The 26,763-nt window shown below is 46.5% G+C and overlaps 1 protein-coding gene and 1 long non-coding RNA gene across 2 annotated transcripts; one reads left to right on the top strand and one right to left on the bottom strand.

Moving 5' to 3' along the window:
• Positions 1-4,791: 4,791 nt before the first annotated feature.
• MEX3A (mex-3 RNA binding family member A) lies at positions 4,792-26,519 on the top strand. The gene is made up of 2 exons (XM_083590272.1): positions 4,792-5,468; positions 23,739-26,519. The coding sequence occupies exons 1-2, from the start codon at positions 4,880-4,882 to the stop codon at positions 24,842-24,844; spliced, it is 1,695 nt and encodes a 564-aa protein (XP_083446398.1). The 5' UTR covers positions 4,792-4,879; the 3' UTR covers positions 24,845-26,519.
• On the bottom strand, positions 5,895-13,802 carry LOC310751481. The gene is made up of 3 exons (XR_014542546.1): positions 13,249-13,802; positions 9,278-9,380; positions 5,895-7,686 (listed from the first exon to the last, which is right to left on the bottom strand). It is a non-coding gene; the product is annotated as an uncharacterized lncRNA (long non-coding RNA).
• Positions 26,520-26,763: the final 244 nt, after the last annotated feature.

Here is a 26,763-nt window from a genome sequence, read left to right as displayed (position 1 = left end):
TGACCTGAAGCAGCTCGGGCAGGGAATCCTTGGTGCAGCAGCGAGGTTGGGACACCAAAAGGAATTCTGTACTGCCCCTATTGCCCAACTTCCAGAAAATGCACTCAGAAAAACCAATAGGATACCTGGTGCAAGATAATGACTTCATAAAAATCACTGCAACCCCCCCCCCCCCGCCGCCCACATGACCTGGGTTGCTGTGCGTAAGAGAAACCTGGTAGACAAGCAGTGGCAAGAACAGGACCACCTGCTTCATCCAACCAAGTCTCAGTCACACATGCCAGGTCAAGTCCTCCATCCATGAGAAGTCGTGGATGACAGCCATCTTGTGAATCATTGGCCTGGCATTGCACAGCAGCACCTTAAGGTCATGTGGGTCTCCCTTGCTAATTCCAGTATCCTTCTGGTCAAGGCCAGACCCGGAAGCAGAGATAGTCCTCAAACAACGACTAAACCTGCCTCCTCGGAAATGACATGGTCCTCCTCCTACCCATGATCACTGAGATCGGGTGTCCCAGTGCATCCCTCCCTGTGAAATCTGCCCCTGTCATTTTGTTGACTGGGGCCCACTCCCAGGCAGCCCTGACCCTCTCCCCTTAAGAATAGAACACAAACCATACAACAAACCAATAGAACAGTAGAAACAAACTAACAAAAAACCCAATTAATAATAATTTACAATCATACTAAAATTAAACCAATCCCCAGCCCCAACCAAATGTCCATCCCACCCCCCAACAAAACCAAAATTCAAAAAACCATAGATTAAATACTATTTAAAATGCCTAAAAACATTTAAATAATTACCTAATAACATTAACACAGGGAGACTGTCCCTCACCCTTGTCTCACCTCCCAAAGGGCCACCCCCAAGGGATGACCCCCTTTGGTGTCCCCCCCACCGGGGGTGGCCCCGTCCCCTACGCAGGTAGGCTTTATAACACTGCCCCAGCAGCTGGACCCAGCCCAGCTGGGGCAGCAGCTGTTCCCACTTTGCCTGCCTGCCCAGGGACCTGGTCCTAGCAGTATTCTCTGCAGTCCTCTTCGCTTCTGTAGCAGCAGCAGTCCTCCAAGTGGGGGAGACAGCAGTCCCCCCCCCCAACAGCCACAGCAGGAGCAGGGTGGGGAAGATGGCAGTCCCCACAGAGGGACTGCAGAGCCAGGTAGATATTGTCCCAATGTACAGGAAAATGAAACTTTTTTGACTGGCGCCAAAAAAGTGTCAGTGCCAGGAGGGCTTTGCTGGGGAGAGCTCTCCATAATCAGAGCCAGTTTCAGATTCCCCCCCCCCGATGTTTGTGGGAGGGTGATGTGTTACCACTATCCATACACTGCTATTGTTTCTTTCTGTGTAACCATAGATGTGATTCTTGAGATGGTTGTCTTATTAGTGTATTAACGAGTGCTATGTTTTTATGGGACGACAGAGGACGAGATGGTTGGATAGTGTTCTTGAAGCTACCAGCATGAGTCTGACCAAACTGCGGGAGGCAGTGGAAGACAGGAGTGCCTGGCGTGCTCTGGTCCATGGGGTCATGAAGAGTCGGACACGACTAAACAACAACAACGTTTTTACCACTGTATTTTTATTCTGTTTACATGATCACCTCCAGGCTGTTGGTATTTTGCAGGAGGGATTCAGGTGCATACCAGAAATTTAGGGTTGCACAATTAAAGTGAACTGAAGTGCTCTGTTGCCCTGATGTCACATATCCACTTAAAACAAAACCCAACTAGTATTCACACTTAAGACTAATGAATAATAAAAGTGCCTGCAGTCCCACCTCCAGCCAGTAAGGACAGTAGTGGGGCAGGAAGTCAATCCAGTCTGAATATGGGTACAGCGAAGCCAAAAAGGAGGTTGGGAGTGGAGAGCAGACAAACCCGGAAGGAAGCTACTCAAGCAGGCTAGCCAAAGCTTTGCTGGACCTCACTGGTGAATGGCAATAACTGTCCTTTCTTGGAGTGCATTGTCACAATGACATAAGATCATCCCTGTTGGATCAGGCCAAAGAGGGTCCATCTAGTCCAGTATCCTGTTCTCAAAATGGCCAACCAGATGCCTGTGAGAAACCTGTAAGCAGGACCCGAGCACAAGAGCACTCTCCCCCTTGTGGTTTCCAGCAACTGGTATTAGAAGCATTACTGCCTCTGTCTGTGACATATACAGGAGTACAGTGGTACCTCAGGTTAAGAACTTAGTTCATTCCGGAGGTCCGTTCTTAACTTGAAACTGTTCTTAACCTGAAGCACCACTTTAGCTAATGGGGCCTCCTGCTGCTGCCGCGCCGCCGGAGCACAATTTCTGTTCTATCCTGAAGCAAAGTTCTTAACCTGAGGTACTATTTCTGGGTTAGCGGAGTCTGTAACCTGAAGCGTATGTAACCTGAAGCATATGTAACCCGAGGTACCAATGTATACAGACCCAAGAGTCTGTAGTCCCATTTTGATCCTGGCAAGTATCTCAGTGGCGAATCAGAATTGCCATTTTATTTAAAAAAAAAATGGTTCCATTTAATAACTCAATGCCCTCCAGATGTTTTGGACTCCAATTCCCATCAGCCCATATCAGCAAAGCTGGGCTGTTGCAGTCCAAGGCATCTAGAGGCCACCAGGTCAGCAAAGGCTGCATTAAATCACAACAAGCTGGTTTTGGGCTTGCTGTGTGCGATTCTGATGCAAAAGCTACCCTTGTGAACCTAGTGACGCATGCCTGAGTAACCATCTCTTAAAAGATTTCCCAGTAATTCTTGAGTCTTCACACAAATGCTTCACCACACCAGACCCACCCACCCCTCTCCTCTCAACGGCCATGCAAAACTGGAGGTGTACCTTTAACGAAAAATGTGGAATCAAGGTAACAAGGGTTGCTGTGACCCAGGCCAGAAAATGATGTCTGTGTCTTTGTGGGAAGATTTTAAAAAGTGCTTCCTTTGAAGCCAATTCTCGGAATGAGGGTCATGCAAAGCAACTCGGACCCTTGGAAATAACCTGCACACCACACCCCCACTCAAATGCAACTGACTGAAAGGTTGCTTCTACACAATTCCAAAGATTTCCTGCATCAAAGTTGGGTTGGCAGGTAAAGAGGGAGCTCTGTGTTTCCATGCCCCCCGCCCTGCTGCACATGCCACTCACATTTTCCACTGGGCTCAGGTGGGTCTCTCCAAGCAAACAGGAACCCTGGTCTGGAGGGGGGGGGCGTGCCCTCTGGCCCAGCAAGACGGGACTAGACTCCATTCCGATGGAATGCCAAAGGGCGAGATTTTACCCAGGCTTAGTTAACCCTCGCTACCCCTTCTCCCATCAGGTCCTCATCTAGGGGATTCCTAGTAAAGGAGCCATAGAGGGTTTGTGCCGCCTTCTGGCTTCTGTCGGCCAAATTTCTACATTACAGGAACGCAAGAAGCTGCCTTATGCGGCCAGGCCGGGCCGTTACTCCATCTAGCTCAAGATCGTTGACACTATTGTTAGTGGCTCTCCAGGAATAATAATAATAATAATAATAATAATAATAATAATAATAATAATAAAGTATTTATTATAATTTTTATTTTTATTATTATTATTATATTTTGGCCAGCCCTACCTGTCCTTGAGATGTCGGGGTCCGAAGCTGAGACTTTCTGCCTGCAAAGCAGACGCCCGGCTACTGAGCTTTGGCCCTCCCCGCATAATAAAGAGTAAGGTTCTAGTCCGCATGGCTCTGAGCAGCGGGCAGATTTAAACAGGAAGCTCCTTTATACTACGTCACACCGAGGTCAGTGTCATCTGCACTGCTCTCCGGGAGTTTCAAGCGGGGCTTGTTCCCGGCCCTAGCCGGAGATTGAACCTGGCACCCTTCGGCATGCAAAGCCGCTTGCTCTCCATGCACTGAGCAGTGGCCCTCTCCCGATCTCCCTTCCACCTCAGTCTCTTCAACTTCTCTTTGTTTCCTTCTCGATTTCCCCCCCTCTTCCCGCTCCCGTCCTTCCCTCCCGGCAGCGCACTCAGGCCGCCGCCAGAGCGAGAAAAAGGGGTGTGTGCGCCTTCCCCGCCGCGCGGAACTACATCCCCCAGCAGCCCCCGGGCCTCGCTCTTCCTGAGTGTCAGTTTCACGCTGCAGCCAGGGAATTTAAAACAAAAGAGACTTCTCTCGCTCTCCCTCCGCCCCTCTCCTGCTGTTGCTGGTGCCGCGATCGACTCGTCCTGCTCCTCGCCGGGACTCAGGCGCTCCCTTCACCGTGCCTTTTGCTGGCTCCTTCGCAAGCGCGCGCGCGGGGGTGACTTGGGGGCTTTTCCATCCCGCCGGATTCCGCCCCCCCCCGCTCCTGCTTTTTTTTTTTGCCGTCGCCCCCCCACCCCGACTAGCTCTCTCTTTCTTTCTCTCCATCTCCACACCCACTTCGGCGGCCAGGCGGGGTCTGCGCGACAGCACAGCAAGAGCATTTTTAAAAGAAAAAGGGGAAAGAGAGGGGGATCTTTGTGCGCCCAAGAGCCACACTGGGCAGAAGGGATCAGGTTACAGCAAAGGAACCGAGAGAGAGAGAGAGAGAGAGAGAGAGAGAGAATCGGCAAGAAAGAAAAAGAGAGGGGTCGGGGTGAAGGGGAGGGGGGAGGGAGAAAGGGGGCTTGGCCAGCAGGGAAAAGAGGGGAGGTGGGCGGGGGTCTCTCCCTCTTTCTCTCGCCTCCCCCCTACCTCTTTGTGCCTCTCCCCCCTCCTCTCTAGCAGGCTCTTTGTTTCCCCCCTCCTCCTCCTCTATCACCCACCCGCCCCCTCCCCATCCAAGCGGCAGCAGCAGCAAAGGCAGCAGCAGCAGCGAGCCCCATCCTCATCATCACCATCCCGCCGCCGCCGCCGCGCCCCCCCACCCCCCTCTCTCCCCAGCCTTTGTTAGCCATGCCTAGCCTGGTAGTGTCAGGGATAATGGAAAGGAACGGGGGCTTCGGGGATCTGGGCTGCTTCCCAGGGAGCAGCAAGGACAGGGCGCTGCTGGAGGATGACCGGGCGCTGCAGCTGGCCCTGGACCAGCTCTGCCTACTGGGCTTGGGGGAGCCTTCGGCCGCCGCCGCGCCCTCCGCCTCGGCCCTGGGGGTCGGTGGCGGGTCGGTGGAGGACGGCAGCAGCAACCAGCCGGTGCAGCCCCCGGCGCCGCCCCCGCCGCAGCAGCAGCCCCAGCCGCCTCAAGCGCCCCTGCCACAGCCGCCGCCGCCGCCGCCTCCTCCTCCTCCGCCAGCTTCAGCAGCGCAGCAGCAGCAGCCCCCGTCGCAGGCGGCTCCCAAAGGCTCCTCGGCGGCGGCGGTGGCCGTGATCCCACCTCCGCCGCCGCCACCACCCGCGCCCCCGACCGGCGCCGCCGCCGCCGAGGCCGGCAAGCTCTGCGTCCTGTACAAAGAAGCCGAGCTGCGCCTCAAGAGCAGCTCCAACACCACCGAGTGCGTCCCGGTGCCCAGCTCCGAGCACGTGGCCGAGATCGTGGGCAGGCAAGGTGAGCGCTCCGCGCGCGAGAGAGGCTCGCCGGACGGGACTGCAGTGGGGAGGGGGCCGCGCTCCTCCGCGTTGCCCATTGTCTGCGCAACCCCAGCCCGCCCGCCAGCAGCGCGCCCACACCGTTTCCCGGCTGGCTAGCTGGCTGGGCAGGCGTTGCGCCGGACGGGGGTCCTTCTTTCTTCTTGCGCACCCCCTCCGCTTTCTCCCTCTCTTTCTGCTCTCCTCCTAGTTCTCACTTTCTCTCTCTCCACCGGTTCCCCCCTCTTTATCTTTCTTCCTCGTTCCTTCTTTCCTTCCATCTTTCTTTCTTCTTTCTTCCTCCCGCCCCTCCTTTGTCCCGAGTCCCACCGTTCTCCCCCTCCACTGATGTTCGCCCCTCGCCCTCCCTCCCTCCTTCCTTTCTTTGTGCCTCCAGCAAGTCTTTTCCTCCTGCTGCTGCTGTTGCTACCGTCGCTGCACTTGTTTTTCTGGCCTCTTCGCCCCCCCCCCCCGCCACGTCTTTCCCAGTTTTGTCTGAGAACCTTCATCCCAGTACCCCACTTCTGTCCTGTATTCCACACCCCACCTCACGTCTTTCCTGCGGTGGTGATGTTGCCCTTCTCACCCCTGTTTCGTTTTCTGCTCCTTTCTTTTATCCGGCCTTTCCAGCTCTCTCCCTGCTGCACCCCCTTCTTCCCCGTCGCTCCTGTTTCTTTCAGACTTTCCTTTCTCCCTCTTCTTTTCCTCCACCCGCCATCTCTCTCTCTATCTTCTCCCCCCCCCTTCTCAAAAAAGTTCAACTTGCCCTTTCCTCTAGCCTCGCAAAAAAACCACTACTCTTGTTCCCACTGAGACACTTAATGTTGACCTGGCTTAGAAGAGGGAGACATCAGTGGATGCAAAGTTAAATAGTGTTTCACACACCACACCCCCACGCCCACTTCGTAGCTGCCTTTGCTTTGTATAAATCATTTCCAGGGCCACTTGCTAGATTTTCTCATCTCACACTTAAGATGAATAATGGCCACTGCAGGGGGTGGAAATGGGGGTGGGGTCCTTCTCCATCAGGCATGGGGGGAAAGGCAATGGATGTCTTTTGAGAAAGGGTCACAAATCCATACATTTTACTAGCCTTACGGTGCACTGTAGAAATAAAAAGCACTGGGGATTCTATCGCTCTAAGCTACATAATAAATAAAATGCATTAAATTTATAGGAGGGGAAAATGGCAGAAAGTTCCTCTCTCTCTGTGCTTTCTGTCTTGTCTTGTCTCTTGCTCTGTTTTTCAAAAATGGAAATGCAAAATCTGAAGTGCCCCCAAGACACTGTGAAAACACGCCTGTTACTTTTAATTGCATCCAGATCTATATTGTATCTCTCTGGTCTTACAAATATTACAGTCTCCGTCTTGAAGATTTGGTGCACTTGCCATTTTCAATGGGCTGGTGCTAGGGGCTGGTGCTAGGGACTCGGTGGGGAAGGCTGAGAAAATCCCCCCTTTTGTTGAGTGCATTTCTGGAAGCAAAAGGGGGTGTGGTTCTCTTCTGGACTGTAATAGTGGCTGGTGCGCAGGGCTGTGTGTGTGTGCAGAAAGGAGGCGAATGCTTGGAGCCTAATAAAGGATTGAAAAACAGATTAATGAAAGTTGAACTGTTATAGAAATATGTGGCCTGTGTTTGTGTGCGTGCTTGTGTAGAGACGACAGTTTATGTTTTAGAAGCCCTCCTTTTGTCTTCATTTATGCACACTTTTCTGTCCTGTGGCTTTTTTTAAGTGGTGCTCTCGCTACATGATAGACAACAGCTGAGAGCCCTAAAAAAACAAAATTACACCCCATGTGTGTGTTATGTCCTATCCATACCCCAGGAGGAAGATGGCCAGTAAATTGTCTACCGCCCCCCCTCATCTTCGTCAACACAAAGGTGCCAGAGTCTGCTAAAGTTGCCTTGTTTCAGAAGGAGGGGGGGGGTCTCCACATTGAGTTGTTGTTGTTAATACTCATGTGTGTGTGTTGTCAGCCCTGGAGATGTGGTTGCAACTCCCAGTTGTATGTACCACAATGAGTGGGGAAGTTTTATAGGGCCTCTTGGGAGGGAAGAAAGGAAATGGGGTTTCAGTTGCGAATTGTGTGGCAGAGGGGGGCAGGATTATGGGGCAGAGGAGTGAAAGGATGATTCACCGCAAAAACCAGAGCCATGTTTTTAGAACAATGGAGCTGGCAATGGCAGGTCTTCCTCCTACAAACAAAACAAACTGTTAGAGACTTTGGGGCTCAGCAGCTGGGCCCCTACAGCATAGAGATGAGCATTCACCCCCATATCCATGGGAGCAACACCTTTCTGAGACTGTGTATCGGCATTGACCTGGTTGCAAAGCCACTATCTCCAACCTTCCCAAGGGAATAAACCAAACCAAACCTTTCCTCCATTCCCAAAGTCAGTTAGAGTTCATTCAAAACCTCTGCAAAGAAAAATGGGGGGGGGGAGAGAGAGCAAGGTCGCATGGAGCAACACATGAAAGGGTGGGTGTGCACCCACCGAAGGTGCCCACCTCTTCCTCATCTTGTTCATTGTCCACATTGACACACTACCACAAGTCCTGTTTTGCCCAGGTGCTCAACACTGGTGGCGCAGGCGAAGAACTGGTGTGAGGTGCATTGCAGCGAAAGATGGGCCTCTCTTTGTTTAATTATGCTGGGTTCTTAGAGGGGGTGTGTGGAAAGGTGTGTGTGTGTTGTTTTTAAAATAAAACTGCCTTTTAAGCCAAATCCAAAATGGAAGGGTTGCATAGCTGCAAAATAAGATGCTGCTGTGGTGTTCTCTGGGGTAACCCTGCTGACCCACACTCGGCAGGCGAAGGGGGTGTGTGCATGGCATACGGCAGTGCGCTTAGAGAAGGGCTGGCGGAAACTAATGGCTTTTCCTCAAGAGGAGAGGTGGGCTTCCTCCCACAGTTTTAGAACCGTAATAAACAGGTATGAGACAGCTCCTCAGTTCACGTGCACCAGCACTGCTCAAAATCTTTGTTTCTTTTATTTCCCATGGAGTGGGACTGCTTTTGCACTGCTCCAAACCTGAAACTCAAAAGCAGATAAACTAACAAGGCCTGGGATGGAAGTCGCGGTGTCTGCATCGCTCAGGAAAGGCTAGGTTCCTGAAGGCTGGCTCTGAAAAGGGCTCCACCACATCCCCCTTCACCTCAACAAAGAAAGGGTTCTCAGCCCCATTGTTCTTCATGGGGCCTGCTATTGGGTATCTTTGGAAAATCTAACCAATCCATTTTGCCAAAGGCAGACACCATGGCTTCCAGCCTTTTCTAAGCACACTGCTCTATACCGTGCCAATAACACACACACCCTCCGCCTATTGAGTGTGGGTCAACAGGGTTACCCCAGAGAGCACAATAGCAGCATCTTGTTTTGCTACCACGAAACCCTTCCATTTTAGATTTTGCCACAGAACAGAGGATTACTAGAATATCTACTGGCTTGAAGTCTTCGAGTGAGTGAGTGAGTGAGTGAGTGAGTGAGTGAGAAAACTAAATTTAGGCATGGCTAGTTGAAGCAGAAGATGGGGGCTATTAAAAAAAAACCTACAGGGGTATAAAAATGCAAATATCCAGCTTGCTCAAAATAAATGTTTGGCCTTCATTAATCTACTCCCAGGTTAAATACAATCATGGTTTTCCTTTGCTTAAGTAGCTTTCTTCATCAATCAAAGCATAGATTGTTAACATATCCAGTGTTGGGATGGCTTACTATACATGTTAAAGGGGGCCATTCAGTGACATTGCTAAATAGCATTTTTAATTAGCAGCATAAATACCCACTGATTTGCCTCCCTGTTGCCCTTGAAAGTACACTGACAATGGGGTTGATTTCCATTCCCACATCCTGGGCTTCAGGAATAAAGAGTCCAGGAGTCCTCTATCCCTAAATGTAAAAATGAAAATCAGGTGTAGCTATTTTGATGAGCAAAAACTGTGACCCCCCCCCATCTAGGTTTTTGGGAGAGGTACCCAAGCATGGATCTGTTTTGTGCAAAAGGCACCATGAGAGGCAAAGTTCTGCTTGGAGCATATGCACGCTCCATGGAAACTGTGTTTTTAAAAGAGCTGCTTGTATGCTCTCGACTTAATCATGGAGCAAAACAACGCGGCCCTTCAAGTTAACGGGATTTATAAAGGATGCAAGATAAGTTCATATTCTGAGTGCAGGCATCTGCCAAGGGCACTTTATTTAATTATTAATTCTTTAATTATCCATCCTGATCTCCACCCTGTTCCAGCTCAGCAGCTCCTGGGCAGGGAAATAGTACATAAGGAAAAACAAGGTGTTAAAGATATACAAATGCACAAAAAGCAAATGTTTGTGGAAACAGGTTCAATTTACCAAATACCTAGTTAACAGCCATTGAGGAGTTTCAAGCCTTTGGGGGGAAATACATTTTATAGACATTTTATAGAAAAACAGTTCCATTGCTGTGAGGCAACCCTCCACGTAGCCTTTCTGCATGGACTTGGTGCATAGACAGTGGGCGCTCTGGGTTGGTCTTAAAACTGGTGATGGAACATGAGCCTGAATGTGTTATCTTATGGGCTGAGCTAAACGTTAGGAGAACCATGCAGTACAACCCTCTGTCCCTTCAGAATGAAGGTTGTGTGAATCTTGAGCTTGATAACACGTAAAACCCCTCCCTGTGGAAATCTAGTATGTAAAGGAGAAGGGTTCTGTCCTTGCCTTCTTGCTGGCATGCTATGGGTTGTAGTCAACTAAGTCCTACTCAGTAGACCCACTAAAATTAATGACCCTAAGTTAGTCATGTCTAATAACATAAACATGGCTACTCTGAGTAGAATTAGCGTTGAATACAACTCTTTGTCTTTGCATTGCATCCATTTAGTGAGCATTTTGAAGCAGTATAGCTCTTTATCTGATCACACAGATCATCTTGAATATTCAGGTGCGTCAAGAACAGCCAAAGAAGGACCTCACTATTTTTTTAATAGGGACTGCTGGAGCCATCATGAGATGCATGACTTTGAGTGCAGGAGGCCTTTGTTCAGCCCAGTGGATTAATGATGTGGTGATAGTGTCATGTAATACAGTATATAGATAGAACATTTCAGTCAAAGTGGTGGAGTCATGTGGAAAGCTGTAACTTCATTGACTTTTAGCAGAAACCATACTATTGGTGAAATTATCCTCCTTGGCATTGTGGCTGAAGGTGGTAGCACTATACCCCCGCCCACTGCAAGTCAAAACCCTGTTTTCTCTGTACAGCATAATGGGTGGAGCATGCCAGGCTGTGAATGATGCTTCAGCCAGCCAAAGTCACCATGGTTTGGTCTTAGCTTTTTCCCACACTCACTTTTGCACATACCTTCACCAGTGATTTATATACCATGACCTAAGTTTAACAGGAGCCACCTCTTCTGCAGTTGTGTAGTATGGCAAATAAATTGCTAAGTTTAACTGTGGTTGTTCTCCTCTAGCACAAAACCAGAAAACTTCCCAGGAGAATCCTAGAGCTTACTCCTGTGCAACACAAAGTGGATTGAATGGCACAAATAGCAGGGTGTGGGACATTTAAAAAAATGTTTCTAGACCTCATGATTGCAACAAAATAATGCTTTCTTCTTTAACAATAATACTTAGGATTTATAAAGTGTTTCAGTTATGTTATCTTGGTTATCTTTACAGCAACCCTCACAACTAGAGTGGGACTCCCCTAGTGCTATTTGAGGGAAAGGGAGTTGCACCAATACTATGCTGGCATGAGCTGGTGGAAGTTGCAGTCCAAAAACACCTGGAGGGCACCAGGTTGGTGAAATCTAGTATAGAGAGTGGAAAAGGGAAAAAAGTCACCAGTTCTAGACAAAATTGGCGTAATTTTGTACTTGGCTTACTTAGACCTGGCTTTTTTTTCTAGTGCCAAGACTCAGCTCTAGAATGCATGTGGTAAAAATGGATGAAAGTGCTGTTGAGAAGGTGCAGGGAGCATTTCCTTCACATATGTAAAATGCATTTCCTTTGACAGTGAATAGTTACGTTGTCCTTGGACGTTAGGGATTGGTGAAGGGTGTATTCCAAATCGGCAAGTGGCATTTCCAGCAAATTTGAATCCTGAGACCTATTTTTCTAGAAATTTAAGTGGTGCTCATGAGAAAAAGATAGGCAAATCTTATTTCAGGTTTCTATATGTGTAAAGTAGAAGTGAGGAATCTCCAGCCTGGAGGACAAATGTGGCCCCTAAGCCTCTATTTCTGGGACTTTTTCCACAGGAGCCAAACTCTCACTGGCTTTGTTTTGTACCCTAAGTGTTTTAATGCCTTGCTGGAATGTGTCCTTGAACTCTAATAATATCTCCTCCTTGCTTCAATGAAAGATAGCAAGGGGTGTGTGAGTGTGTGAAGAAAATACCCTAATGTACAAAAGTAACATTTGCATTTGTTTCTCACCCCTGGTATATCAGATCCCATGTGTCACAGCAAGGAAAAGATAACAGTACAGTACTATTGCCTGCTTCACACCTTATTATTATTAGGTATACATGCCAAATTTTATCACATGTATTTCAACAAATGTAACTTTTTTGACGATAGTAAGTCCCAGAAAGCTGATTTTTACCAGAGCCTCTGAGTCACACCTGAGAGCCAGTTGCACATTCTCCACATCTTGAGGAGAATTCTGGATGGTTGTTCATATTGTAACATAGCAATTCCCAACTTGCCATTGAAAGTATATTCACCAGAAAGCTGCCAGTACTAGCTCCTGAATGAGATGGTTCACACATGATAACAAATCAAGTGAGGAAATGCATGTGTAACTGGGTCGTCACAGGCAGAACCTCCATTTCACCTCACACTATCTTTAAACAATACTTGTCAGTTTATACATTTCAGCTGCCAAACTTCAAGTGTTCACTAATGAAGTGTATGTAATATACGTGTATGTGTGAAGCAAAACCATGTGTTTGACACTTAGGTTTGCAAACCTGGGTTTGTCACATGGATAATTCACATTTGTTAAATGTATGTGTTTTGGGGTGATAGTTGTTGTTTAAAACAGGCCCCCAACACTTATGGGCCTGGAGACACACTGGGAAATCTCAGAAACTCATGGACACCACAAAATATTCATTTAATGGAAGAAAAACTGCTGATACTCAGAACACCTACAGCAAAGCGAAACATCTACACACACTGCAAAATAAGTAGAATTAGCAAAAAAAGCAGGCAAAACTCCACCCAGCAATCAATTCCTCTTCACTCTGGGAGTTGTAGCTCTGTGAGGGGAATTTGTGGCCTCCTAAAAACTCTCAGCACCCTTAACAGGCTACAGCTCCCAGGATTCTCCTGGTTTATAATGATATCATAGCACTTTAAATGTATGGTGTGGATTCGTCCTCAGTCTGCCTGAGAGAAGCCTGTTGCTTTGTATTTTATACCATCCATTTGTTTTAGTATTTCAAAATTGTGAACTGACTTGGCAGCAAGGCAGCATATCAAAAGAAAGAAAGAAAAGAGCATAGGGTTGTCAAGTATGAATCAATTCTGAAAAGAGGTCCTGACAGAGAATTCTGAGGGTGGACTAGCTTCAGCAGGGTGGGGCTGTTATTTCCTTCACCTTGCAACTTTAATTTGGTTTTCTCAGACCTCTATACGTGCCTCTGGCCCTTTCTGAGTCTTTTCCTCAGCTCCCATTTATTCAGCCCTCTCCCAATTCTCTATAGAAGTTGTGTCCTGAGAGGGTTTGAGAACATAAGAGTCCTGGGACCCTCTTATATTTTCATTTTTACCTGATGTGGAGGCACCACAACATCGGAGGCTGGATCACAATTCCCTTCCAGAAGGTTCTGAAGGGCCAAACCAGTCCCTCAAAATTGCCCACAGAACATGGTAGCTGGGTTTTAATGGCTTTCTTGCATGCCTGTATAAGAGAACCTGAGTAAAACCAGCTTTCCCAGAGGGCTTGGCCCTTTTCATACATTTTTTGTTCACTAATGAGCACATGGGGGGTGTGTGTGTTTGTTTGTATCAAATTCATAGCCTGCCCTTCCAAAGGGAGCCCAGGGCATCTCACAGAAATAAAATTACACAAGAACAATTAAAAGCAGCACACACCACAGGCAAAAGTAAAAACTTCATAAAATTATCAGCCAAAAGTCTGGACATATAAGAAAGTCTTTAGATGTTTCTTGAATTCAAGTAAATAGGGAGACCTCCTGATTTCCCTTGGGAGGAAATTGCGAGGGTGCCACCATTGAGAATGTCCTGTCTCTGGTTACACCCTGCAAGCTCCCCGTGTTCTGAGGTAATCTTTTCAGGAACCTGTGCATGTGCACCCAAACACATATAGGCTCCTCTCTGGAAAATGGAGAGTCACAGATCACGTTTAGGAGGCTGTACAGTGGAACCTCGAGTTGCAGACACAATCCATCCTGAAAGCACGTCCGCAACTCGAAGCGTTCGCATCCAGAAGCGCCGTGTCTGCGTATGCGCACAGCGCGATTTAGCGCTTCTGCGCATATGTGAGCGGCAAAATCCAGAAGTAACCGTTCTGGTACTTCTGGGTTGCCGCAGGACGCAACTTGAAAAAACGTAACCTGAAGCGGACGCAACATGAGGCATGACTGTATATGTTTGGGTGCAAGAGCATAGGCCCCATGCAAGTGATACACTTCTACCTTATGAAAACAGCTCTTGTCTTCCTCCAGATGGGTTCTGAAAGAGATGTCAGACATAAAGCTTTATTGGGATGTTTTAGGGTCCACCCCAACTGCTACTCAAATGACTGAAATATATTTGGGGCTCAGAAACTGATAGAAAGAGCATCTCATCACCCTCCCTTTCTTGCCATGCACTCTAAAGCAGCATTTTCATACCATGACCCATCTTTAATTCTAACCTGCAACTTGGGATCCATTTTTCTTTTTTCTTTTCACTATACTAATTTCATTTTAAGGTTGTATTTTCCTGCTTCTCTTTCTCCTCACCATTTTTCAGGCCCTCCCCATGTCTTTCTGCTTTACCTTCTTATGCCCCACCCTCTTTTTTTCTTAGCTAATAAAAAGGGTACAGTGGTACCTCAGGTTAATACTTAATTCGTTCCGGAAGTCCGTTCTTAACCTGAAACTGTTCTTAACCTGAAGCACCACTTTAGCTAATGGGGACTTCCGCTGCTTCCACGCCGCCGCTGCATAATTTCTGTTCTCATCCTGAAGCAAAGTTCTTAACCCGAGGTACTATTTCTGGGTTAGCGAAGTCTGTAACCTGAAGCATATGTAACCTGAGTTACCACTGTATTGTGCTTAGAAGATGCAAACCTCCAGCCTAAAAAAAAAAAAAACAACAGCCCCTGGAGAGCACAGTTGGAGGGGGCCCAACAGGATGCCATTAATGGTCATGGGACCTTCTTGTCAGCAAACGTGCCCCAAGAGCCACCATGCACATGACCCAGCAGCATTGAGGAAGAAAAGCAGCAGCCACCACTTGGTCAGTGCTTGCCTGTTCTCCTTCCAGGTGGTGGTCCCCCATATCAGGTTTCTTCCTTCTTTCATGGTGGCCAAAATTGAGCCTGGTAGGCCCAGCCCTCACTATGTCCCTTTGAGGGCTAGAGCAAGGGGTGAGGGCAGCTGCAGTGGCTCTTCAGCACTGCGACCACTCATTCACTTGAGGTGGGCCTGGAAGTCTTGGGCTCTGCCAGAGGTCACCAGCTCCTGATGCTGGCTGAGGCAGTCAACTTCAAAATTTTGTGCCTCTTTCAACCCCTTGGCTGCAACCATTTATTTAATTTAAAAAATATCCAAAGCAGTTCACAAAAGCAATAAACAATCATCCTAAAACAATAAAAGACATGTAACGCCAAAGTGAAGGAATTAAAAACAATATGCACTACTGTAGATGGTACTGTAGATGCTAAATGAGTATTAATAGTCAAGCAATATCTGAGTGGACAGTATTTATTTATTTATTTATTTATTTATTTTGACACAGGCTAAAACCACGGCCAGCTCTACTATAAGGCAGAGTGAGGCATCTGCCTCAGGTGACAGAAGCTGCTGAGTATCAGCAGCTCACAATTGCTTTTCTTGAATTCCCCTTTGCTGCCACACAGTCTGTTCTATGCCCCTTAATCTGACCAGCTAACCTGTCACCATTGCTGAAGTCAGATTTCAGTGTTAGTCCAGTGGCTTTCTATACATTGAATTGGGAAGGGGCACCATCTTGTTATTTGCCTCAGGCAGCAAAATTTCATGGGTCAACTGTACCGAAAACCTAGTATGGTCATACTCCGAACCTATCCACGCAGCTCAATGCAAAGCATGTTTCCTTGGAAGTAGTATTAAGTGGGATTGACTCCCAGTTAAATGTAACCATAAGTTGTCTTCCCTGTGTGCTTAGCTTTTTTCTGTATGTTTTGTTTCCTTGTCTTTTCCCTTTGCATTTTGTCTTCTTTTAAAAAACTCAAAACACCTTTATACCAAAATAAGTGCAAAGAAAATGGTGGCAGTGTCATGGTGTGACCAGTGACCCACCTGCAGCCAGGATGTGACCCACTTGAGGGTTCCTCTGACCCACCAGATGAAGATTGATGCTATAAATTATTAAGAACAGGTGACATGCAATAATTGTTCAGTGTTGTTTGTGTGTGTGTGCACGCCATTCTTGAAATCAAACTAGGGCAGAGCCCAGAGGAGGACCCAGGCACTACAGAGCAGGGGCCAATGATTTTTAGTAGATCATTGGAAGAAGTGTAATATGCTGCAAATGCGTTCTTTTGCAAGATAGAAATGAAAACAAAAGCTATATATTCAGTTCACCACTTTTTAAAAAGTATTTTGGGGTGGGGAAAAGGAGCCTCACCTATTTCTTTTCTGTCAGCTGGGCTACAGCAGCTAGTCACCTGGCAACCCTAAACAGTGGGATTATCAATTTGGTGTCAAATCCTGGTGGAATTGATTTATTTGTGCACACTGGGGGGAGGGGGTTAAAGGCCTGACCTCCAGGTATCTGCTCAGTGAGTGAATAAACACATTTGAAATCAACAGTCCTGGGTTAAAGCATGAAAGCTACAAAGCAGTGTTTTGAAAAGCCCTGCTACCATACTGGTATACACACCAGAGATCTGCTGCAACTCAGTGGCAGACCTGGTTTTTGTTTTTCTCCCCGCTTAACATACAAATTAGTCAATGTTTTACAAACAATGGATCTTGTGGTAGTCACTGAGATTATTCCACTAAGAGAGGGTTCTTTTTAAATTACGGCTTCATTTCCAGAAGAGATTAAGGCCATTGCTCTGGATAGTGTGTGTGTATTCTGTGCCATAGTAACTGCAGGTCTGTACCAAGAGAAGCTGCATTCTGCATCCTGGCAATGCAAATTTGAGTGACAAACTTGCTTCATTTTACACAATTTATTTCACCATTTTACTGTTGGGCATTCAGCTGCCTCTTGTCATGGGAAGGAGCTATGGAGGACTCTTAAGTCTTCCAACCTCTGAAAACTTTAACCAGCAATTTGCCAGCCCTCTGAGTTTCACTATGAAGCAAATACTCATAACCCTAACAGCCAGATACTTTCTTTAAAAGAGAGAGAGAGCGCTCAGATTCTTAGGAATGTTAATTTGCACCTAATACTGTATGCTGCGCTTTTGCAGAATCACAGTGCACAAGCAGCCCCAATACCTCCATCAGGTAATCAGGTCCAGAACTCCCACTGTGACCAGTGAAATAACGGATGCCCCACTGAGGCAGGCCCAACTCATTCAATGTTTTCCATTGCAATACAGTAGATCTAGAGCCAAAATAGATTGCCGACCTGAGTGCCTCTTAGTAATGTGAACAAAACCACGCAGGGGCAGACCAGAGTGCGGAGTGTGCACTGAGGAGGAAGAAAAGTCCTTGAATGAGCATGTGAAATTTCTAGTAAATTCAAGCAAACCTTGGTTCTGCAGATCAGCCTGGCTGAGAATCTAGGGCAGTAGGAAATTGTCTCCTGAAGCTCAGCTTAATTCAATTTCCTTCCCCCCCCCAAACAACCCAACGCCTTTGCCTCAGGACCCCTCCCCCTATACTTTGCACCTGCCCATGCTTCCTTTCCTGTTGTCACCCCCTTCCCTTCCTGGTCGGGCATGGAAAACATGTGTCCAAGATGACCATCCCGACAGCGACACACCCACTTTCTACTGTACTGCGATACATTCAAGATCCGCGCCTGGCTGCTGCTGCTGCTGCTGCTGCTGGCAGTGCCGTTTTTTCATGCAACAACAGTTTACACTGGCAATGCAGTGAGGCACAGATATTCCAATGGTTGGCTGGCGATCTGTAGCACATGCTTTAATGATAATAATAATCTTCATCATCTCCAGGTTTTGTTTAGCTTAACTCCTCCCCCCCAAATGTGTTAACTGTACAGCAGATATATATAACCTTTATTTATTTTTACAAAGTCTGTAGGAGCATAATAGGATTTCCCCCCCTTGCCTAGATATGTTTATTTCATAAAGGAATCGTTCTAATTATTATTCAGCCTGTGCTGCAAGCCAGGGTTAAGATTTTCAAGATGCCCGCCTCTGTCTGGCCAAGTAAAGGGATTTTGATTATACTTTGTAGAATGGATGCACACCTGAGACATATTCTGAACACTGAGAAAAATGAAGTGTGAATATGACAAACAGGTGTTTGAAAACATCATGGTAATATCGGGGTGCTGCAACCTCCCTAGGATCACCTCAGGCTCCCTATCTATCTGGCTTTGTTGCAGTGTCAAGAAGCCCACAGTATAAATCAAGACATACATTCCCTCACTCACTCACTCACCAAAGGAAAAATGGAAGTCCAAACAGCACTGGCTAAATTATAAGTATTTGCAAGTAACTGCTTTGAACCTATGAACAATTAGATCCTTAAAAGAGTAATCTTTAGCCTTTCCAGGCTGGAGACAAGCCTGTAAAATGCCATGTAGGATCGCACTGCTGATTTTCACCTTCCTGTTTATTTCTATGAACAGAAGAAGCTGCCTAATGCAGAACCAGGTCACTAGCCCAGTGCTGCCTCCTCTAATTGACAGTGGCTGTCCCAAGGTCGCAGGAAAAGGCATTTCCTTTCTTAGCCACCTAAGGTTTGTTTAAATAGAGATGTCAAGGAGTTGAGCTGGGATCTTCTGCATGCAATGCTGGTGCTTTACCCTTGAACTGGGCCTCTGTCAAGCTGGTATCGTCCCCTCTGTTTGTCTCCTGTTTGATTTCATCCTTCTCTCTATCTTTGTATCTCAAACTCACTCTCTCTCTCCCCACCCCTTTGCAACTCCAAATTTACAAGGAGCAAGAGGCTGGGATCTGACACAGGGCTTTTCCCATTATAGCATCCATCCTTCGGAATTCACTGCCTGGGAAAATCCACCAAGCTATTTCCTTTGTTCTTCCACCAACCTTCATACACACAAAACCTTTCCCAGACTATTGTTATTGATGCTGAGTTTGTTTATCCTGATTTTGACTGGTGTTTGTGTTTACATTAGGTTTCATAGTGTACTTCTATAGACAACATTGTGCAGGAAAACAGGGAAGTACCTGCATAACTGCAACACTTTTGCTCTCCAACTACAGGAGGACAGCCCCCCCCCTGTCATATCACATTTCCACCTGCTGAACATGATTAAACTGATCTTAAGTCTTTATTTTTAAAGACTTCAAAATGTGCATCAGAATGTATAACCTAACAATTGTTCTGGCTGTAGGTACGAACTGACTGTGACAGATTGGTTGTGTCCATGTGCATACATTTATTAGTGCATTTAAGTGCACTTGTTCGGATGCAATTGTGGAGAGTCTTGACTTCTAAGAGACCAAACATCCTTAGAAGGCAAGATAGAGACAAGTGTGGAGTTCATGAGATTATTTTAAAAGATATTTCATGCAGTAAAGTAACTTGTGGATTTACAAAGCTTGGCTTACTGCACTATTGTGTCAAGTAGAAGGGTCTCCGTCTTCATTTCTACTTGACATGCTAGGTTTCTACGTACAGGGAGCATTCAGTTACATGAGCTGCAGCCTGAAATGGTACAACCTACTTCATTTAGGGCCAAACTTGACATGATGGCAGCTGTTGTGTGTGTCCTGACCTAGCACTACCCCAACCACATAGGAGCAGAAATGGGGGTGGGATCCTGTTCTTAAAATGGGTCAGGGCAAACATGTGAGCCCCCATCTTATGGTGTGCTTCTCTACAGCCTCTCTCTCAGCTCCAAGTAGAGAGAGTTCAGCATGCCTCACCTCCTTTTGCTTTTAAACTTGCACAGACACACTCACTTGATACATAACAGGGGTAGTTTAGTGTTTAAATATATCATGCTCTTCCCATTGCATCTATATTGGCCCCAGGAACAAGGCCTAATCATACAGGTCTTCATGGTCATTTGAGATGTCCAGAGAAACAAACAATTCAGATGTGCACACAATTTCTCTCACTTTCATGCTCCTAGTGGTGTAGTAATAAAACTGCTAGCTAAGCAGGCTCTGGTATGGTTTCAAACTAGATGAGGGACCCTGTGCTGAGATTTCTACATTGCAAGGGGTTGGACTAGATGACCCTCAAGGTCCCTTCCAACTCTATGATTCTATGAATGGTTTTTTTTCTTTGCTTTTTGGCACGCTGGAACTCAAAAAGCTTTGCTATATGGCTTGGTTTCCTTAATTAACAAGGCCCTTAATTAACGAGTTCTTGTTTAGAAGTGGGGGAAGATCCCACAGCTCCACTTGAGGTTGAGAGAACATCTACTTCACCAACGTATATTGGTTTTATACCAATTTGGTTGTCATGTGTCCCTCCCCACAAAAACACAAAGTAGAGTATCCTGGGAATTGTAGTTTGGCGAGAGAGTCTCAAACCCCTATATCAGAACTACAGATGCCCAGAGCATGGAAATGACTATAAAATCCGTTCAAGACTGTACTGCCGATATATTCTGAGTATGGATATAATGGGTGGGAAAACCTGCCCCAACAATTCAGTCCAAATTCACAGCAGAGGAAAACAAGCTCTGAAACGGTTATGTTACAAAAATCCAGTTGAATTAGTAACTCGGGCCACATTGCAGGAGTGCAATTACTTGGAAAGGGATTCCATTTTTAAGGCTTCTTTGGAGTATGGGGGACTTTCAACACAGCAAACTTGTTCTTGCAAGCATTCCTCCATCAAGTCATGTTTGCAGCTCCGCACCCTATTCATTCCACTTTGAGGCAATTTCCTGGGACATGGCAGAAACAACATACATGACAGGATGGCAAGCATTCACGAGTCCAGCCCTGCCAGGCAAAACCTAGCAAGAAAAGTTAACAATTTCTCTAGATCACTTCCACGTGCAAAGAGGTTGGCATCGATATTGTCTTCAGCTCACCTACTATTCAGTAGTGTGCCTGCTTGGGCTGGGAGAATGGGGCAGAATCTGCAGGGATGTGTACTTCTTGTTTCCTTCATGTAGGGGGGGGTCTCCCCTCCCTCCAACTCTGTTTCAAGAGGAAGGGTTCCCTCCATCTGTCTGACTCTGCGGCACCCTTTGTCCTGTTTCTGGGCCAGTCACAGCCTCCCCCACCCATGGTTGCCTGCCTGCCTCCTTTTGTCTGTTCCTTGATTCCCCCTCCCCCTTTCCTCCTCTACGCTCTCCTTGTCAGGGTCCCTTTTGCCTTTTGGTCTGCAGTGTCCCCCCTCCTCTTTTTTATTTTTTACCCTGCCTGCATCCCTTTCTCCCCCCTCCCCAGAGAGCCTTGTGCAGCAACATTTGTCCCCAATTACATCTCTGCCTTGGTTTCCTTCCCATCTGCGCCCAGCATGGGCTTCCCCATCCTTTGTCTCTCCGTCTCCATCACCCCTTTGTTTCACCTTTCCTATTACACGAGGGCTCTTTCATTGCTCTTCCTCCCTCTAGCTCCGCTCAGCCACTACCACCACTACTACCCATTAAATCAGGGAGGGCCTCCGTGTCTATCTTAGCTGAACACATCTGGGAAGAAGAATCGGGTCGCCGCTGTTTTGTCTCCTAAACAGGCCCTGGACGGCGGCAGATTTTCACAATGCAGATTCCCGGCCCCAATGAAATTGATCCTTTCGGTGCAGTGAGAGAGAGAGAGAGATCAGTCCATTAGGGGCAGCATTCCCCCCTCCCCCCAACTGCACTGCATTTGTATCCTCCCAAGGCACAAAGCAGCAGTGAGTGGGGCTCTCTGGCTTTCTGCCAGTGCTTGCCATCTAGACTGGGATTTCTGAATACATACCTTACCTCAAGTCTTTCTTGGGTTAAATTATTTATCCCAGTTCCATGAATACAGAGGAGGGAAGAAATAAGTTTTTGTCTCTAGGATATTTCATCTTGGAACATCCTACTTTTTGTTTCTTTGTTTAATGATGTTATGCCATAAGGGCAGGGATGGGGAACTTTTGGCCCTCTGGGAGTTGCTGGACTATAGCTTTCATCAGCCACTGCCAGCAGGGCCACTGGTCAGGGATTGTGGGAGTTGTAGTTTAACAATGTTCTTGTTCTCCAGCTCCCATAAACCGCCAGCCAACATGGCTAATGATGAGGGTCCAGCAACACCTGGAGAGCCACAGATTTCCCATCCTTGTTCAGTGGGATTTTCTTTTTTCTGCCACCTTCACTAGCATTCATCAGACCTTTTATAAAATGCAGTTGTGCTTGAAATGGCCTCATACGTGGGGCAAAGAATTGCATCCAGGTGATCTCTCCAAACTTGTGATTCCCAGTTGCTGGTATTCAGAGGTGCACTAGTTCCAATACTGGAGGTAGTACATAGCTAACATGCTTGGTAGCCACTGATCCTCCATGGGTTAGTCAAAAGTAAGGACTTAGGGCACTTACACCCAGTAGTTTCTTGTGGAGTCAGTGCTTTTTACAGCATCCACATGACATCATCCTAATCAAAATCCAATATCTACCCCCTCCCCATTCCAGTTTAAACCAGATTTACTATGGGGGGGGGGGAGGGAATTATAAGATTTTCCATAGAAAAAGAAACTAGAGATTTAGTAAGAAAGTAATATGGGGCAGCATTTTGATGATGACATAGAAAAAGAAACTAGAGATTTAGTAAGAAAGTAATATGGGGCAGCATTTTGATGATGACATCATATGGGTGCATTTTGCTTGTGGGGAACAAATCATGGAATATTAGCACTGGAAAGAAGAAATGTAACCTAGGACTCTGCTAGATTGGTAAAGAAAAAGCAATTTACATGTGTTGTATATGCGATATAACATTGTGCCACCAGATGGTGATGTGGACTCCCATTTTTCTCTACCTGTTTTCCCTGTTTAAATTTACAACATGTTTAACTGAAACGCTTCTTTGATGTGTCTAGATCCAGCCCTAGAGGGGGTGGGGGGAAATGCTACCTTACAGCATTCCAAGAGACTGTCTTGCTGGATCAGACCAAAGCATCAGCTAGTCCAGTTCCCCACAGTGACCTACCCCAGCCACTGGTATTTGGAGGCAAACTACCTTTGAACATGGAGACTTGATTTTGTTATCATGGCAAACGGAGATTGAAAATCTCTCTTCCATAACTTTGTCCGATCCCAATAAGGATTCTGTATAACATTCAACATGAGAGGCAGTCTGCCATTGAAAACTAGTTGCTGGGGAGGGGGCTCCTGCCTTCATGCCCTCCTTCCCATAGACTGGAATAGATGGATCTTTGGTCTGATCCAGCACAGGCTCTTCTTACGTTCCTAAAGCCACATAGAATAGTGGTTATCAGCACACATTTCTCCAACAAATCCCCTTAGTTGTTGTCTGAAGAAATAATCTTCTCTGAGGCCTATTAAAAACACTTTAAAACTAGCTTCAATCATAAAAATAAGGTGGGTCCTGAAAATATACACTTCGTGTCAAAAGCCAGGGTAAAGAGATGTGTCTTCAGTATTCTCTGGAATATTGAAGGTGCCAGACTCACCTCTGTGGGGAGGGAGTTCCACAATTTAGGGGCTACCACAGAGTATGTTCTTTCCCATTTTTCCACATGGTGCATCATTTCATAAGCCCGTTAGTTGTCTTTTTGCTAAACTAAAAAGCCCAAAACATTGTTTATAACCTTTCCTTCTAGGGTAGTTGCTCCAGCGCACTGATTGTTTTGGTTACTCTTTTCTGTCCCTTCTCCGATTCTTCAATGTCATCTTTAAGGACTTTGTGGTGGCCAGAACTGTACATTGCACACATCCTCAGTGCCTTTCAGAACTAACTCGTATATACTTTGTTTCTTTTCTGTCTTTAAAGGTTGCAAAATCAAAGCTCTGAGGGCAAAGACTAACACCTACATCAAGACTCCAGTACGTGGGGAAGAGCCTGTCTTCATGGTGACTGGGCGGAGGGAGGACGTCGCCATGGCAAGGAGGGAAATTATTTCTGCAGCCGAGCATTTCTCCATGATCCGTGCTTCTCGTAACAAGGCTGGCACCACCTTCGGCAGTGCTCCAACCTTGCCGGGGCAAGTCACCATCCGAGTCCGGGTCCCATACCGCGTGGTAGGCTTAGTGGTGGGGCCTAAAGGAGCTACCATCAAGCGGATCCAGCAGCAGACCAACACCTACATCATCACACCCAGCCGGGACCGGGACCCTGTCTTCGAAATCACGGGAGCCCCAGGCAACGTGGAGCGGGCCCGAGAGGAGATTGAAACTCATATAGCCGTCCGGACAGGCAAGATCCTAGAATACAACAACGAGAATGACTTCCTGTCCAGCAGTCCTGACTCAGGCATGGAGAACCGATACTCAGAGGCCTGGCGGGTTCACACTCCAGCCCCTGGATGCAAGCCTCTCTCCACTTTCCGTCAGAACAGCCTCGGGTGCATTGGCGACTGCTCTGTGGACCCTGCCTATGAGACACCCCGGCTGAATGACCAAAACGATTTCAATTACAGTTACCTCTTCCCCAACTATGGTGTCAACAAACAAGATCTGTATTACGGCGTGCCAGAGTCTGGTGCTCCTTTGTGGGCTGGGCAGGAGAACACCAACCCTGTCTCGGTCCTCTTCTCCAAGCAGCAGCGATCTAGCAATACGGGCACCATCCATCCCAACTCGCACCGCTCCCCATCCTCATCTATACAAGAGCCTACCCTCTCTGGGCTTCCTAGAAGGTCTCAGGGGGAGCCTTTGCAAGGGTTTTCCAAACTGGGTGCTTCTGCTGCCACCCGGACGTCCATTTCCAGCAGCCGGGAGTGCATGGTGTGCTTTGAGAGTGAGGTGACAGCAGCTCTGGTCCCCTGTGGCCACAACCTCTTCTGCATGGAGTGTGCCGTGCGGATCTGTGAGCGGACTGACCCAGAATGCCCCGTGTGCCATGCAGCAGCCACTCAGGCCATTAGAATATTTTCTTAAGAGAGAGAAAGAGAGAGAGAGAGATTGAGAGAGGGGGGAAAAGACAACATAGGGGGAACTGGAGTGGGTGACAGGACGGGAGGGAGGGGACAGCAGAGAGCGAGAGAAAAATACAGATATGAAATAATTTGAAGAATGAACGAATTAGGGGGAAAAACAAAATGAAATTAATTTAAAGGAGAAGAAAGAAATTATTTTAGGAGCAATGTAGGGTTATTTTTAAAGAAAATAATAAAGATGATGATAAAATTAAAATGGAGAAGCCAGGAATATTTGGGAAGGTAATCACTACACTATAAAGCCTTGTAGTGTCATTTTTAAATCGAGAAACTCTTTAACACACACGCAAGTGATTCTCAAGCAACGTGGGAGGTACGATGTGGTGGCATTTTGGGGCAGGGCCTGTGGTTTCTGCCGGCAACAGAGAGAAGTCATTACTGGACAGGTCAGGGGTCGTCTTCTCGTCCCGCAAACCCAGCCTTGGTCTTGGTCTGAACGTGGTATGAAGTTGCTGGGCCCTTCAACCTGCCTGGTGGATGAAAAGCTCAGAAAGAAGTAAATCAGGAAGGGAAACAAGAAAGAATAATGAGAGAAACCATCAGCCTCTGGGAACCTGATCAAACGAGGGCACAACTGTATTACCTCAAAACACTTAAAAAGAAAAAGAAGCAGCTAAAGATCTTTATATTCTTTTTCCTCTATTTTTTTCCTAAGAAAAAAAATTAAAATGAAAAATAATATTAGAGCCAGTGAAATGGGGAAATGGGGGTGTTAGAAGAGCCCCGAGATAAAATCCTCCTGGCCACCGTTTTATTTTTCCATTCTGAATCTTCTGAGCCACCACAAAACTCTTTTGAACTTTGATTTTTCTTTTTCCTATTCGAGCAGGGATTCATCTAATAAGAATCAGGAGTCACTAACAGGGTATTTTCCAAAAACAAACCCCCCACACCACAAATCAACGCTTCCGTATTCCCACTCAAGGGGGATTTGGTGAGGGTTGACATCCAGGTTTCTGCATTTCGCTCCCCGCACTTGCCAAGCGATGCAATTTCAAACATTCATTCAAAAAGACAAGCCTTGTTTTTTCCTTCCTTTGTTTCTCCTCATTTCAACAACGACAATTTCACACCAAAACCTAAGAAAGATGATCATGCAATACTGGCAGCGAAGCCCACTTAAAACAAACCCACAACCCGACAGAAAGCAAAAAATATATATATACGAATTAACATGTTTATATATAATTTTGTCGTCTTTTTAAAATGGACCAAAACTTTTGTTACACAAAATCAAATAAAGAGATAAAATAAGAGTATATCCTTATGGACCAAAACCTCTTTTTGCTGTCCTCATCTGGATCTTCCTGAGGTTGCCCTAGTTTTATATATTATATTTTTTTCACAATGAAGCAAACAGACACATGCTCAAAAAAAAAGAAAGAAAAAATAATATTGAATTGCCTTGTTAAACATCCTTAATCATTTCAAGACATTTGACTCCTGCTTTTGTTACATAGGATACTTTATCAAACTGTTGGGAATTGGAGAGACAAGCGCTCAAACTCGCTTCCCTGCCAATTTCAATGCCCCCAGCAACGTAATGTAGTCAGGTTTTTTCAAGTTGCTACATGGATGCCAAATTGCCAAGATTCAGAGGGGTGGATTAAAAATAACAGAGTTATATGCATTAAGTGTGTGTGTGTGTGTGTATGTACACACACATACACACACGGTATATGCTCTCCTTCCCATTCCCGTTTTTACATATGCTTACACTTCTTGGACCCTTATTTAGAAGGAAACGTTGGAAACAAGAAACTTTGCAGCTTCTTATAGATGGTTCTAGAAGATGAGAGCTTCTCAATTTTTATCCTTGTATGATACGTTGCAGGAAACATGACTTTCGTCATCACATAA

Source organism: Podarcis filfolensis (assembly GCF_964270895.1).
Source record: "Podarcis filfolensis genome assembly, chromosome: 16".
Lineage (NCBI taxonomy): Eukaryota > Metazoa > Chordata > Lepidosauria > Squamata > Lacertidae > Podarcis > Podarcis filfolensis.
The sequence above is the reverse complement of the archived record's forward strand: the minus strand, read 5'-3'. Positions and strand labels throughout refer to the sequence as shown.